This window comes from Triturus cristatus, chromosome 3_2 (assembly GCF_964204655.1).
Source record: "Triturus cristatus chromosome 3_2, aTriCri1.1, whole genome shotgun sequence".
Lineage (NCBI taxonomy): Eukaryota > Metazoa > Chordata > Amphibia > Caudata > Salamandridae > Triturus > Triturus cristatus.
This window is the reverse complement of record NC_140584.1, coordinates 808,375,820-808,392,932: the sequence shown is the minus strand read 5'-3', so window position 1 is coordinate 808,392,932 and position 17,113 is coordinate 808,375,820. Positions and strand designations below refer to the sequence as shown.

The following is a 17,113-nucleotide window of genomic DNA, read 5'->3' as shown; positions in this document are numbered from 1 at the left end:
ATATTTTTTTTTCATAAAGACACATATGTCATCAGCAGAAGATTGCGGTCGCGTGAGTTATAGTTGCCTGCACTAACTATAACGGGGGAATTTCACTGGTTTTTTATCAGTAAAATTTCCGCTAACTATAACATGTGTGAAACCTATGGTTTTTTCAGTGAATTTGCAAGGTTTTTTAAATGCTAATTCCTAACTATAACGTGTGTGAAACCTATGGTTTTTTCAGTGAATTTGTACGGTTTTTTAAAAGCTAAGTTACTTTACGCCATTCGAGGCGTGCGCGCCCACTTAACGCAGTTCGTTCCGTGCACGGTTTTTATCAACTTTAATAAGCCCTGTACATTTGGTGGCCTTCGGCCACCAAAAGCACAGGGGGTGGGGTCAATGTGGATAGTGTTTTTTTTATTTCAATTTTATAATTTCATGTTGCCAAAATTTAGTTTTTTTTACCTATTAATAAGCCCTGTACATTTGGTGGCCTGCTGCCACCTAAAAGCACAGGGGGTGGGGTAAGTGTGGATAGTGTTTTTTTTATTTTTATTTTTTTACCGTACGCTTACGGTAAGCGTACGGTAAGCGTACCCCGCGAAATTGCCGAAAAAAAAATAAAACCGTTTTTGCTCTTGGGGGATGTTTGTGGACTCCCTCAACATGACTATGTGGGAGGGAGTTGTCAAAACAGCCCCGTAACATGTTTTTGGCCATCATGTTTGATAAACAACACTCAGTGCGAGAGACAAAATGGCGGCCGCCGCTTCCTGGTTTCGGCCGATTCGAATGTTTACTAAGATCTAAGAGCCAATCAGAATCGCGCTCGCGCACGCCACCGTACGCTTACCGTAAGCGTACGGTAAGCGTACCGTAAGCGGGCTCAGATATATATATTGATTTAAAGGCTATTTTCTCAGAATCTACTGAACAGATTTACACCAAACCTACAAAAGGCACTTCCTTGACCTAGGGACTACCTCTCTGCCAAATTTTGAGTAATTCTGTTCAGCCGTTCGGGCTGTAGCTCGTTCTAAAGGTCCTATGGAAAAATGCATGGGAAAAACGCGTTTTGGGACCCCCCTTTTATCTCAGCCCCCGCTTGACGGATCCCCCCGAGACTTTCAGGGTAGGAGCGGAGCGTAGCGCCCCACCTATTTTGAGAAATTCGCGAGGATTCGTCGACCGGCGCCAAAGTTATTCAAAATAGAATGTTGAGGTTTTCCTATGGAAACGTGGTCCTAACTATAACTACCTACTGGCGACCGCCAGTAGGTAATATATATATATATACACACATTAGGGACATGAGGGAGCTTTTAAATAATTAATTTACGGGGCCACCAGCTGCCACACGGCCCCCCCCCTCCCGTTTGCGTGGCAAAACTCAGCACTCACGAGAGTAACATCTGATCCAGCTGCCATTCTGAATCCATCTGATGTATGCTGGGAGCTGTAGTTGTCAATTAGACTGCAGCGGTCCCATATATATATATATGCACATATATATACACGTTAGGGACATGAGGGAGCTTTTAAATAATTAATTTACGGGGCCACCAGCTGCCACACGGCCCCCCCCTCCCGTTTGCGTGGCAAAACTCAGCACTCACGAGAGTAACATCTGATCCAGCTGCCATTCTGAATCCATCTGATGTATGCTGGGAGCTGTAGTTGTCAATTAGACTGCAGCGGTCCCATATATATATATATATATATATATGCACATATATATACACGTTAGGGACATGAGGGAGCTTTTAAATACTTAATTTACGGGGCCACCAGCTGCCACACGGCCCCCCTTTGCGTGGCAAAACTCAGCACTCACAAGAGTAACATCTGATCCAGCTGCCATTCTGAATCCATCTGATGTATGCTGGGAGCTGTAGTTGTCAATTAGACTGCAGCGGTCCCAGGCAGCCGGGTCAGCTGATCTCCCACCAATGGGAGTTCCCTAGTGTCTTCAAAGGAGGGAGGAAGTGACACCCAAGGTTATAGCAGCATCTGAAGAAGGCTTGTTAGCCGAAATGCATTATGCTGTGGACTAATCTGTGAATAAAAGGCTCCCGTATTGTACCCCGCTGTGTCCTAGGATTACTTTGGAGAAGGTGATCGTGTGGCTATATTTTTGTGTCTGCCAGGAGCGCGATACTAGAACCCGTCCAAACAAGTGTCCAGGGACTTTGCTGGCATTGTGGCGTAATTAATCAAGGTATTGATTGTTTCCAGGACCGCCTTAGGAAAGGACCAGTCAAGTGGCCGCTGTCATCGGCAGTCTGTGACTTCACAGGGAGGCGGGTTGATTCCCTCCTGCATCACGGCCTGGTTTGTTTCAACTCTTGTGGCTTTGGACGTTGGGGACATGAGGGAGCTTTTAAACACTTAATTTACAGGGCCACCAGCCGCCACACGGCCCCCCTTTGCGTGGCAAAACTCAGCACTCACGAGAGTAACGTTTGATCCAGATGCCATTCTGAATCCATCTGATGTATGCTGGGAGCTGTAGTTGTCAATTAGACTGCAGCGGCCCCAGGCAGCCGGGTCAGCTGATCTCCCACCAATGGGAGTGCCCTAGTATATTCAAAGGAGGGAGGAAGTGACACCCGAGGTTATACCAGCATCTGAAGAAGGCTCGTTAGCCGAAATGCATTATGCTGTCGACTAATCTGTGAATAAAAGACTCCCGTATTGTACCCTGCTGTGTCCTAGGATTACTTTGGAGAAGGTGATCGTGTGGATATATATATCTTATACTCATTTCTCAGAAACTATTACTGAACAGATTTACACAAACCCCACAATGACTATTCTTTGGATTTAAATTTGCAGTGGATGAATGGGTTCGCTCAGCTACCACCTCTGAAAAAGTGAAGGACAATATTGTGTTAGAAGAGTTTGTGGAATACTTACCCACCTGCCATGCAAAGATGAGTGAAATACCAGACACCAACTCTGATGGAGCAGGTAGAGCTTCCATCCTTTGATCAAAGAGCCCCAAGTTAAAAAGTCTATTTTTCGAATCTCATTATCAAACTTTGACCAAGACCATAGTAATTATACCAGAAATCAGAACACCAAAAGGTTCAGTGTCCAGAGATATCCATAAGAATAAAGACCCCAGTAGAGTGATCTCTAGGAAAAAAGACTCGCCCTCCAATTTGAATACAAAGTTATGATTGTGACAATTGAAAAGAAATACATTTTATTGTGCAATTAATTTAAATTATTACGTTAATGCAATAGCTCACAACACATCAATATACAAGCAAATCAGCCCATAAGTCCATATGGTTAAAAGCCTCCTTATTTGTAACTTAAACATAAGGTTTAGATTGTTTACGATATAATTAAAAATCTGACGTAAGTATTTTGTGCCTTTTATGTTTTCTTAAAAACCTTCAATAAAAAACAGTAAAGTGCCATATGCATCAAATTGAATCTAATAGAAAGAACATTTTCAGCATGATTAAAATCAAGCATAGCTCCTTAGCCACATGTTTGGCAAGCCAATCCTCCCAAAAAAACAGTAACGTGTCTAGTGCCTCGTATTCACAAGGTAGAAATAGCAGTCCTTTTCTTAAACAAAGGAGTACCTGTATGGGCCACATCGGCTGTCATCTGACCTGTTACTAATGCTTCAGCTACCCTATGTTGCAGAAGTAAGATCGTGCCTTAAAACAACTTCTAAAAATGAGCAGATAATTGTATGGATTTGCTTTTCAAGAAACATTATATAGCGTCACGACAAGTCCGAATATGTAATGATCGAAATATTGGAAACAGCCAGAATCTTCTATACTGAATTTAATGGTTCACAATGCAGAGAATAGGAATTGAGGATTCTACTTACCTAGCGCAACATCTGCATTGCCTTTTGTCATCATGTTCTGTCTTGCCATACCAGTAAGCTCTTAGGGGAATTAATCCAAATGTACATTTTATCAGTTGTTTTCTCATTTTCTTGCTAAGCGGTTGAGAGATACCAGGTGCATAAAGCTTGGCTGCCCAGCTGCACAGAGCTTGGCTGTCCAGCTGCACAGAGCTTGGCTGCCCAGCTGCTGAGCACCTTACTCTTCAATGACTGCATATCCGTCTCGTTTGATATTAATGTTGCTTGTTTTAACAGCAATTTAGACTTCTGGGCGGCTGGGAGGTTACTTGACCAAATTTCTTGTGCCTCGAAGATGATCAATGAAGATTTCAAATAATAATGTCATCTGGCCTGAGCAGAGTGTATTGCCATTCGTATGTTGTGTTTTAGGGTGTCAGTCTGTGCTTGCTTGGCTTTTAGGCTGTAGACTTGCATGCGGTTACAGATTATGCGAGACCAAACAAAATTCTAAAAACTTTTAGGGTGTGTTTGAGCGTGTGTCTGTAACAGGTGACTTGCGCCCTGTCGAGCTTATATGACAGCTGTTTTCTGAGTAGTAATTCCCCATGTGTGATTGTGTGTATTATCTTGCTGGCCATCACCCTTAGGAGGGAGAGGAAGTTTGAATTCGCCATTGACTTTTGAGGTTTGCAGCATGCCCCGGTCAATACTTTTGCTGTTGCCTGTTGCACAAGAATGTGTGGAGGAATGTGACTTCTACTATCCAGCCACACTCCCAAATACTTATAGGTGTCTACTGTCTCGATTTTACTCCCTTAAGTGAACCATGCTCCTCTTTTTAGAAATGTATGAGTGATAATCATCACCTTTGTCTTTGTGGCATTGGTCTTTAAGTTGTTAGCTTTGCAGTAATTGGCCGACTAATTAAAAAGTCTCTGTAGGCCGATCTGTGCCTGATCAAGAAGCACCATATCGGCTGCATACTGGAGCGCCTAGAGTCTGAGGCCTGCTGCCCTTGGGGGGGAACGTCCTCGCCATTTCAAGGTGTTCTTTTAAGTCGGCCAAATAGAGGTGGAATAATAGCGGGGCCAACCTGCAGCCTTGTTTCAAACCTTTATTGGTTGTAATTTGTAAGGTTGTTGACCACTCCGAGCTCACTTTTATCTTTTCCCTAGGGTTTAAGTGTATACGATATGATGGCCTTCAAAAAGAAGGATGGGATGCTCCAGTTGTTTAGCTTCATCCAGAGATTCTCTCTTCAGATAGTCAAAAGCTGTTTTTGAATCTATAAACCATATATATATAAGGCTTGATTTTAACCACCACTGTCTCCTGAATCAGATGGGTGATGCAAAATAGATTATCCTCAATATGACAGCTCTGTTTTGCGGGAGGGATCTGTTTCTTGTTTACTGCCCATCTCTGCAGCTCTGTGTTAAGGATACTCACATAGCACTTCCCCTTGAATCAAGGAGTGCAATCAACAGATAATTTTCAGGGCTGGAGCGGTCCCCTTTCTTATATAAGGGTACCAGAAGCGAACCTTCTACAGTTGTCCGGTATGGTAGATCCTAATATATAAGATACAAAAATTGGGATTGTGGGAAATGGAAGCAAATTTCTCGAATGTGTCAACACAACGGTAAGGTAAGCCAAAGTTGTAAGCTTGGCTGGAATACATTATGGACGCAAGGACATCCCTTTTCCCAAAATGTATGTGTCCATGCCCACCCCACCCCACCAGAGGGTTAGTGGTTAGAGCAGGCTTCTCCGATGAGTACCTCCTGAGCTGCTGGTAGCTCTCCAACTACCTTAAGTAGTTCCCCAGTATGTAGCACATCTTATTAAATTAGAAGCTTTTTCCTGGTTAAAAGAACACGAAATATACCATCATTGAAAAGCGTGAAATGAGATTAAAATGAGTGTGTTTTCAAGACTCATAAATTGGTGTTTAGTGAAAAATGGCTGAATTTCAGTCGAATTTCCCCAATACAAGCATTCCAACTATTGAGGTGGGTAAGGACAAACAAATATTATCTAAGTGTCAATATACCGTTCAGCATGCACATATGCTTTCTAAATCATGCGGTTTTGGGTAGACTAATTACATTGGTTCCAGGCTTTGACTGATATGTATTATCCATGTAGAGGCATGACACATTGATAAAGGCTTTTTTACATTAGCGCTGGTAACCTGTCTGAGTCATTGAGGTAATCACTGCTTGAATGGTGTCACCACGAATGTAATCTTGTCTGATGTGGTCATAATTACACCCCTAATATTATTACTAGTTCTGGAAGATTTTCACTGCACATAAATAGCTCTTACTACAGAAAAGGTTGGAAACCGCTGGGTTAGAGGGTGCTTCCAAACTGTCTCAAGTCCTGAATTGTGTAAGCATTTGGAAGAGAGCTCAGGAATCCACTTATAGTACATTTCGGCAATACTAAGACCTACCCTATCACCAACATCCTTTTAAATAGAGCTGATGAGTGTTTTCCGTTGTCCATACGTACTTTTCTTCACTTGTCAAAACCAGTAGTACTTGGCACCAATAAACCAATTTTATGAACACTTTTATATGGAGCAAACATCTGCTCATTTTGGATGAAGGAAGCAATCTTACTGAACCATGGTATTTATGACCCACCAGGAAAAGAAAGATAAAGTTGCAGCAAAGCATGAAAAGAAAAAGGTAGAAAAGAATCTGCCAAGATTGATGCACAGAATCCCTCATTTTCAATTGTCTGGAACCTGGAAAACCAGTAAGGAGCAGGCTCATGAAAAGACTTTGAGATGCTGTTCTCCGGGCCTGGAAAGAGATTGATGTGCCCCCTGGCCTGTATTCGCAAAAGTTGAGAGATCAGTCTACAACATGCGACCCAGGGTTGAAAGATATTATCAAAGAAAACTTAGTTCAACAAAACTTTCTCAGAGCAGTACTACATTTGGCACTGAGGAAGACAAAAAGGGTGATGAGTTGAATGCTTGCATTAATGTCAGCCACTGATCATTACAAAGGCCACTTTTCAAACCATTGTTCATCACCCACTGTGCCTCTCAAGACAGAGACCTGTCACATGCAAATCAGTGCATCTCCTGTTTTTTTGGAAGAGTCCAGCCTGAACTGCCAAGCCAGGTCCCCTCGAAGGTACTGATTGGAAAACATCATCCTACAATGTGTATTTTTGCTAGAACTATGCACAGAAACTAGAAATTACTACAAAAGTTGTTCCTCTCTTCAATTAAGACCTTTTAAACCATTTACTGTCTTGGCTTCTCAGTAGATTCAGAAAATGTTTATTCTCTTATTACTTGGTTCTCTGCAATCTTATGGCACATTAATTAAGGTTGAAACACCTGCATTTGTCTTCAGAAAGTATATCTTAAAAAGATGTGTTACTCCACAATCATACCTCCTTTAACCCAACTAGAAATAGTTCTACATAAGTCTACCTCACGCTCTCCAGTGAAAACTGTAAAATCTCTGTTGCCGAAGATCTCAACCACCTGTATCATCTTATTTCATGGGTTTTAAGGAGACTGCGAAACATGAACAAACCCCTTCCCATGCAAAAAGACTCCATGAGTCTGAGGATCAAGTAACTCTCAACCCGGTTGGCTGCACCTTCTCCACAGTGTGAATGTTGATTGTATACTGTTTAGACTGCTGAATTTGGACAATATTGCTTACAAAAAACAATTGTTGCGCATATATGTCAAAGACAGAGAGCCCCTAATTGGGATTTATACTACCACATACCTGGTTTAGATGTTTCCAAAAGGTCTTTTTACTACAGATTTCCACCCAGATCATAAATGGAAAAACACTTTTGAGGATTTTGTCCTTCAATGGTAATGAATTTCTATATCCCTCTCTTCTTGCAAGTGATCTATGTAAACATGCTCTTAGTCTTGTGCTTGTGTGAACCTCCTAGCTCTGACTTCACTACATATACCACTTTTACCTTTTGCACCCTTTCACTACTTGGCAAATATATGTTTTAGCAAAGGTGATCTGTAATACGTGTGTGCTATTGCATCTTTTATTACTTAATGAATCTGAAGGTCTTGAACTAGAGAAAACCAAATATCTGACCTGCGACAATAGGTCTCAGTGCTGGTGTCTTCCTCAGATTGAGAGGGAGCACAAAATGAGGTTGCTGTATCAAGTTTTTCTTGCTTTTGGGGAAACTATATTTTAAAAGATAGCTTATAGTTGTCCTGTTCAATGGAGCCAATCATGTGGAGATACTATTAAAATTACAACTTGAAAGCATGTTTTGGAATCCTGAAATGACAAACCTTATGAATCTGTGTAATTGTTCTGTGTTATGTTGCACCGTTTGGAAACCATCATCAAAAGCATTTTGTGTTGTAGCCCTGTGGGAGCCGGCCTCGTGGCGTGGTCCTGTTTCCCCGCGCTAAGCCGCACGAGGTCTCATGCACATCGGGGCTCCTCCATTTTGGATTATACATCACTTCACGTGACCACCTGCGTGACCCTGCTCTACCCGGCCTCGGTCCCAGCGAGGCCCGACATCGAGACGCCAACCCCTGGCCCGGGGGATACCACGTGAGCCCTTCCCACTCCCGGCAGAGGGCAGTATCGATGGGACCCCCAACCGTCCTTCCACACCTAGGTGCGATCTCCCCACAGCTCTCTGGGGCCTGGCGCCTCTCCTGCTGGGCGTCTGGCCGCGCCCTACTCGGCCTCTCCGCCCCCTCCGGGCGCAAGGGTCCGGACATCAAAGGGCTCCCTTCCTATATCTGGGGCGACCCGACAACAGGACAGGAGTTGTATCCTGGAGTCAAGAGCCCTGCTGATCGGATCGCGGCTGACCCTACGGAAGAAGACTCACCTTGAACCCACCCTCTGAGCCCTGCTGACGACGTCGCGGCTCCACCGTGCTTAAAGACCTTCACGAACCTTTGGGGCCCTGCTGACGCTGTCGCGGCCCGACCTTGTTGAACATTACCATCAGAGCCCAGCTGACCTCGTCGCGGCTCGACCGAAGCGGATCTACCACCGGAGCCCTGCTGACTGCGTCGCGGCTCGACCTAAGCGGAACTGCCACCCGAGCCCTGCAGACGCCGTCGCGGCTCCCCACGTCCGAGCCGCTCTGAGACCAGCACTCAAGGTCTGGCGCAGAGCCCTCCCGTACCTGGTTGGTACTAAGACTGTCCCGCTACCCTATTCCCCTAACGGACATTGAGACTCAAATTGAATCTAATAGAAAGAACATTTTCAGCATGATTAAAATCAAGCATAGCTCCTTAGCCACATGTTTGGCAAGCCAATCCTCCCAAAAAAACAGTAACGTGTCTAGTGCCTCGTATTCACAAGGTAGAAATAGCAGTCCTTTTCTTAAACAAAGGAGTACCTGTATGGGCCACATCGGCTGTCATCTGACCTGTTACTAATGCTTCAGCTACCCTATGTTGCAGAAGTAAGATCGTGCCTTAAAACAACTTCTAAAAATGAGCAGATAACTGTATGGATTTGCTTTTCAAGAAACATTATATAGCGTCACGACAAGTCCGAATATGTAATGATCGAAATATTGGAAACAGCCAGAATCTTCTATACTGAATTTAATGGTTCACAATGCAGAGAATAGGAATTGAGGATTCTACTTACCTAGCGCAACATCTGCATTGCGTTTTGTCATCATGTTCTGTCTTGCCATACCAGTAAGCTCTTAGGGGAATTAATCCAAATGTACATTTTATCAGTTGTTTTCTCATTTTCTTGCTAAGCGGTTGAGAGATACCAGGTGCATAAAGCTTGGCTGCCCAGCTGCATAGAGCTTGGCTGTCCAGCTGCACAGAGCTTGGCTGCCCAGCTGCTGAGCACCTTACTCTTCAATGACTGCATATCCGTCTCGTTTGATATTAATGTTGCTTGTTTTAACAGCAATTTAGACTTCTGGGCGGCTGGGAGGTTACTTGACCAAATTTCTTGTGCCTCGAAGATGATCAATGAAGATTTCAAATAATAATGTCATCTGGCCTGAGCAGAGTGTATTGCCATTCGTATGTTGTGTTTTAGGGTGTCAGTCTGTGCTTGCTTGGCTTTTAGGCTGTAGACTTGCATGCGGTTACAGATTATGCAAGACCAAACAAAATTCTAAAAACTTTTAGGGTGTGTTTGAGCGTGTGTCTGTAACAGGTGACTTGCGCCCTGTCGAGCTTATATGACAGCTGTTTTCTGAGTAGTAATTCCCCATGTGTGATTGTGTGTATTATCTTGCTGGCCATCACCCTTAGGAGGGAGAGGAAGTTTGAATTCGCCATTGACTTTTGAGGTTTGCAGCATGCCCCGGTCAATACTTTTGCTGTTGCCTGTTGCACAAGAATGTGTGGAGAAATGTGACTTCTACTATCCAGCCACACTCCCAAATACTTATAGGTGTCTACTGTCTCGATTTTACTCCCTTAAGTGAACCATGCTCCTCTTTTTAGAAATGTATGAGTGATAATCATCACCTTTGTCTTTGTGGCATTGATCTTTAAGTTGTTAGCTTTGCAGTAATTGGCCGACTAATTAAAAAGTCTCTGTAGGCCGATCTGTGCCTGATCAAGAAGCACCATATCGGCTGCATACTGGAGCGCCTAGAGTCTGAGGCCTGCTGCCCTTGGGAGGGATCATCCTCGCCATTTCAAGGTGTTCTTTTAAGTCGGCCAAATAGAGGTGGAATAATAGCGGGGCCAACCTGCAGCCTTGTTTTAAACCTTTATTGGTTGTAATTTGTAAGGTTGTTGACCACTCCGAGCTCACTTTTATCTTTTCCATAGGGTTTAAGTGTATACGATATGATAGCCTTCAAAAAGGAGGATGGGATGCTCCAGTTGTTTAGCTTCATCCAGAGATTCTCTCTTCAGATAGTCAAAAGCTGTTTTTGAATCTATAAACCATATATATATAAGGCTTGATTTTAACCGCCACTGTCTCCTCAATCAGATGGGTGATGCAAAATAGATTATCCTCAATATGACAGCTCTGTTTTGCGGGAGGGATCTGTTTCTTGTTTACTGCCCATCTCTGCAGCTCTGTGTTAAGGATACTCACATAGCACTTCCCCTTGAATCAAGGAGTGCAATCAACAGATAATTTTCAGGGCTGGAACGGTCCCCTTTCTTATACAAGGGTACCAGAAGCGAACCTTCTACAGTTGTCCGGTATGGTAGATCCTAATATATAAGATACAAAAATTGGGATTGTGGGAAATGGAAGCAAATTTCTCGAATGTGTCAACACAACGGTAAGGTAAGCCAAAGTTGTAAGCTTGGCTGGAATACATTATGGACGCAAGGACATCCCTTTTCCCAAAATTATTGTGTCCATGCCCACCCCACCCCACCAGAGGGTTAGTGGTTAGAGCAGGCTTCTCCGATGAGTACCTCCTGAGCTGCTGGTAGCTCTCCAACTACCTTAAGTAGTTCCCCAGTATGTAGCACATCTTATTAAATTAGAAGCTTTTTCCTGGTTAAAAGAACACAAAATATACCATCATTGAAAAGCGTGAATTGAGATTAAAATGTGTGTGTTTTCAAGACTCATAAATTGGCGTTTAGTGAAAAATGGCTGAATTTCAGTCGAATTTCCCCAATACAAGCATTCCAACTATTGAGGTGGGTAAGGACAAACAAATATTATCTAAGTGTCAATATACCGTTCAGCATGCACATATGCTTTCTAAATCATGCGGTTTTGGGTAGACTAATTACATTGGTTCCAGGCTTTGACTGATATGTATTATCCATGTAGAGGCATGACACATTGATAAAGGCTTTTTTACATTAGCGCTGGTAACCTGTCTGAGTCATTGAGGTAATCACTGCTTGAATGGTGTCACCACGAATGTAATCTTGTCTGATGTGGTCATAATTACACCCCTAATATTATTACTAGTTCTGGAAGATTTTCACTGCCCATAAATAGCTCTTACTACAGAAAAGGTTGGAAACCGCTGGGTTAGAGGGTGCTTCCAAACTGTCTCAAGTCCTGAATTGTGTAAGCATTTGGAAGAGAGCTCAGGAATCCACTTATAGTACATTTCGGCAATACTAAGACCTACCCTATCACCAACATCCTTTTAAATAGAGCTGATGTGTGTTTTCCGTTGTCCATACGTACTTTTCTTCACTTGTCAAAACCAGTAGTACTTGGCACCAATAAACCAATTTTATGAACACTTTTATATGGAGCAAACATCTGCTCATTTTGGATGAAGGAAGCAATCTTACTGAACCATGGTATTTATGACCCACCAGGAAAAGAAAGATAAAGTTGCAGCAAAGCATGAAAAGAAAAAGGTAGAAAAGAATCTGCCAAGATTGATGCACAGAATCCCTCATTTTCAATTGTCTGGAACCTGGAAAACTAGTAAGGAGCAGGCTCATGAAAAGACTTTGAGATGCTGTTCTCCGGGCCTGGAAAGAGATTGATGTGCCCCCTGGCCTGTATTCGCAAAAGTTGAGAGATCAGTCTACAGCATGCGACCCAGGGTTGCAAGATATTATCAAAGAAAACTTAGTTCAACAAAACTTTCTCAGAGCAGTACTACATTTGGCACTGAGGAAGACAAAAAGGGTGATGAGTTGAATGCTTGCATTAATGTCAGCCACTGATCATTACAAAGGCCACTTTTCAAACCATTGTTCATCACCCACTGTGCCTCTCAAGACAGAGACCTGTCACATGCAAATCAGTGCATCTCCTGTTACGTTTGGAAGAGTCCAGCCTGAACTGCCAAGCCAGGTCCCCTCGAAGGTACTGATTGGAAAACATCATCCTACAATGTGTATTTTTGCTAGAACTATGCACAGAAACTAGAAATTGCTACAAAAGTTGTTCCTCTCTTCAATTAAGACCTTTTAAACCATTTACTGTCTTGGCTTCTCAGTAGATTCAGAAAATGTTTATTCTCTTATTACTTGGTTCTCTGCAATCGTATGGCACATTAATTAAGGTTGAAACACCTGAATTTGTCTTCAGAAAGTATATCTTAAAAAGATGTGTTACTCCACAATCATACCTCCTTTAACCCAACTAGAAATAGTTCTACATAAGTCTACCTCACGCTCTCCAGTGAAAACTGTAAAATCTCTGTTGCCGAAGATCTCAACCACCTGTATCATCTTATTTCATGGGTTTTAAGGAGACTGCGAAACATGAACAAACCCCTTCCCATGCAAAAAGACTCCATGAGTCTGAGGATCAAGTAACTCTCAACCCGGTTGGCTGCACCTTCTCCGCAGTGTGAATGTTGATTGTATACTGTTTAGACTGCTGAATTTGGACAATATTGCTTACAAAAAACAATTGTTGCGCATATATGTCAAAGACAGAGAGCCCCTAATTGGGATTTATACTACCACATACCTGGTTTCGATGTTTCCAAAAGGTCTTTTTACTACAGATTTCCACCCAGATCATAAATGGAAAAACACTTTTGAGGATTTTGTCCTTCAATGGTAATGAATTTCTATATCCCTCTCTTCTTGCAAGTGATCTATGTAAACATGCTCTTAGTCTTGTGGTTGTGTGAACCTCCTAGCTCTGACTTCACTACATATACCACTTTTACCTTTTGCACCCTTTCACTACTTGGCAAATATATGTTTTAGCAAAGGTGATCTGTAATACGTGTGTGCTATTGCATCTTTTATTACTTAATGAATCTGAAGGTCTTGAACTAGAGAAAACCAAATATCTGACCTGCGACAATAGGTCTCAGTGCTGGTGTCTTCCTCAGATTGAGAGGGAGCACAAAATGAGGTTGCTGTATCAAGTTTTTCTTGCTTTTGGGGAAACTATATTTTAAAAGATAGCTTATAGTTGTCCTGTTCAATGGAGCCAATCATGTGGAGATACTATTAAAATTACAACTTGAAAGCATGTTTTGGAATCCTGAAATGACAAACCATATGAATCTGTGTAATTGTTCTGTGTTATGTTGCACCGTTTGGAAACCATCATCAAAAGCATTTTGTGTTGTAGCCCTGTGGGAGCCGGCCTCGTGGCGTGGTCCTGTTTCCCCGCGCTAAGCCGCACGAGGTCTCATGCACATCGGGGCTCCTCCATTTTGGATTATACATCACTTCACGTGACCACCTGCGTGACCCTGCTCTACCCGGCCTCGGTCCCAGCGAGGCCCGACATCGAGACGCCAACCCCTGGCCCGGGGGATACCACGTGAGCCCTTCCCACTCCCGGCTGAGGGCAGTATCGATGGGGCCCCCAACCGTCCTTCCACACCTAGGTGCGATCTCCCCACAGCTCTCTGGGGCCTGGCGCCTCTCCTGCTGGGCGTCTGGCCGCGCCCTACTCGGCCTCTCCGCCCCCGCCGGGCGCAAGGGTCCGGACATCAAAGGGCTCCCTTCCTATATCTGGGGCGACCCGACAACAGGACAGGAGTTGTATCCTGGAGTCAAGAGCCCTGCTGATCGGATCGCGGCTGACCCTACGGAAGAAGACTCACCTTGAACCCACCCTCTGAGCCCTGCTGACGACGTCGCGGCTCCACCGTGCTTAAAGACCTTCACGAACCTTTGGGGCCCTGCTGACGCTGTCGCGGCCCGACCTTGTTGAACATTACCATCAGAGCCCAGCTGACCTCGTCGCGGCTCGACCGAAGCGGATCTACCACCGGAGCCCTGCTGACTGCGTCGCGGCTCGACCTAAGCGGAACTGCCACCCGAGCCCTGCAGACGCCGTCGCGGCTCCCCACGTCCGAGCCGCTCTGAGACCAGCACTCAAGGTCTGGCGCAGAGCCCTCCCGTACCTGGTTGGTACTAAGACTGTCCCGCTACCCTATTCCCCTAACGGACATTGAGACTCTTATAGGATCCCTCGATCCCACTGTAAATATTGCACGTATTACTGCTGATAAAGAACCAAGTCACGCAACTGATATTGAGTCCTGTGTGGTGGTGTTACTGGGCCTAGTACGATCATAGGAGAAAGACCTCCCTGAGGGGGCTTCTCAGCGGCGCTCGGCTATAACTTTGCGGTAGGAAGGTGTCCCGGGATAGTCTCCGCGACTACCCGGTGGACCTCCCTCCAACAAGCCCACACTATCAACAAAAGTGAGTCTAAGCATTTAAACAATGATAAGGAGAGATGTGATGTGTAAGAAGGCATAAGTGTGGGAGAATTGGGGCTGTGTCTGATGTTAGGGTGTGTAGAACTTCTTTTAATACTCGCCCTGGTGACCATACCGTAACCCATGAGCAGTTGTAAAGAGGTAGAATGGACCTCTCCCGCCTCTCTCTTCTGTAATGAGATTCGCTTGTGTATGCTTGGATGAGTCCTTTTCAGTTGTCTATTTCTGAATCTCCCAAATTCACACACTTCACAGTTGAGATTTGTTGTTTCTGTTTGCCTGAGTTCAACACCAGTGCGTCTCATTTTAGAGGCGTACATATGGATAACATTTATACTATAAAGCGGTTTTCTTCACAGAATAGTCCAACAATCCAGAGGCTCTTTGTTCAGAACTGAAACAACCACTTTCGTTGAATGGCACAGTGGCTGAATGAGGTGAACTTCAGGAACATATAATGGTCATTGAAAGTAAACGAGAAAGTGTCATTTTTAGGACAAGGTCAATGATGTTGTGTTTCAGCTGATTAATTGCTAGTAATGTTCCTTTGGAAAACAAGCTACCAGTCTGATTGGTCAAATATGCTTAGTCAGCCATTCGAGTGGCTCGGAACACTCACTGAATGGACAGCACAGAGATTACCAGGCCTGCTTCCAGTCTGCCTCTGTACGGCTTTTGCGCGCTGCTCATTATTTTTTAGTCATTATTTTTGTTGAAGTCTTCTTGTTCAGCCATTGTGGCTAACTCTTTTTGAAACTTCAAACAGTTATGCGAATGAACAGTATCCAAGCACTGGACATCAATGTAATCGTTGTAATTAAAGTCGTGCCTGCCTAATTGCCATCTCATTGGATCTGCGTATGCCTAACTCATTTGTTAGTTCTCTGGCTTCCTTTGTGAGATGTAGTGCCTTTCGACATGATCAATTATTATATTAAATGTGATTTTTAATGTGCAAACGTGGTTCCCAGTGCTCTTCTTGTGTAGTTTGTATGACTTGGCCATAGATGGGACAGGGTGCCGGATAGCGTCTGTGTGAGTTCCTAATGGTTTCTTCCCCTTGTTCCATGTGTAGGTGCTGGAGGACAGCATGATCTTCTCACTGGCAGGATGTGTTATCACAGCTAACTGTAAGTAGTCGCTTCTGATTGATGGGTGTGTTAGGCGCCATTTCTGTTCCATGCGCCATGGAAGTGGCCTTGCTTGCTGCTCTAGGTGGGAAGAGGGACTGCTACTAAACTGGGCAATAGAGAATCTGGGCTGGGGTAATGAGTGAAAGAAACTAACAAGGAAGAACTGCAAAAGCTCTGCTCTGTCGCTTTCTTCTGATGATTGATGCCTCCTGCATCAAAGTGATTAGCAAAGAAGAATGCATCAATTCTCTTTGGCACCACCTGGCATGAGTGAATATATAGGAACTGCTGGACTGCCATGGTGAGTTGTGTTCATAATGAGGTATTTGTACAGCATTACGTTGTGAGGACTGTACTTCAGATACACTTGCAAGTATTTGTTAGTGCTGTTTGATATCACACCAAACATAAGATGTCATGCTTTGAAAAGTGAATACTCCATTCTTGCAGTTAATCATATATACCGAGCAGGTGAGTTTAAATGATTGATGTCAATGGTGTCTTCCATTTAGTTCTCAAACAGAAATGATAAGTAGTTTCTATCCTGCAAATTAGTGGGGAGGTTATGTAGTGAGAGAAGGGAGAGCAGACAATCCTGCAAGGGACAGGGCAGCTACTGTCCAGCCTGAGTACGATGCAGTTTCTCCATAATATCAGTCTGTTTATGCATCCCTGATATACAAAGAATGAATCGGTGTCACTTAGAAGCGAAATGGCCTCATCTATTATAAGGGGTAGTTGTGAGATGGGATTGTGTGCTTTTTGGATGAGTCTTGATGTGGAATGGAGCACAGTGTAGCTTCGTGGTTTAAAGTTGTGGCCTTCACATATTGTCATCTCCACTGCACGCAGACCAATTTCCTACTTGGTAGTAGATGGGAGAGTTCCTGTTTGTCTTCAGCAATCCCTACTTTATGCCACTTCATGGCATTGCCACTAAGCAGTCAGTGCTTTATTTTCCCTTTCCCCAGTGCAGTGCCATGCATGCTGCCTGAGGCGTGCCCTCGCCCCCCAATCTCAAGCTGTTTACTTTATGCTATAGGGA

General features: G+C 43.9%; 1 protein-coding gene across 5 annotated transcripts in view; it reads left to right on the top strand.

The window, feature by feature from the left end:
* CYP20A1 (cytochrome P450 family 20 subfamily A member 1) overlaps positions 1 to 17,113 on the top strand; it is a 279,688-nt gene that overhangs the window by 120,040 nt on the left and 142,535 nt on the right. For all 5 annotated transcript variants that reach the window (XR_014980004.1, XR_014980003.1, XM_085648947.1 and 2 more), the window contains exon 8: positions 16,011 to 16,065. Coding sequence is in view for 3 of the 5 variants with exons in the window: in XM_085648947.1 (XP_085505073.1) it covers positions 16,011 to 16,065 (55 nt within the window). In the remaining 2 variants the exon portion in view is untranslated. The remainder of the gene's footprint in view (positions 1 to 16,010; positions 16,066 to 17,113) is intronic.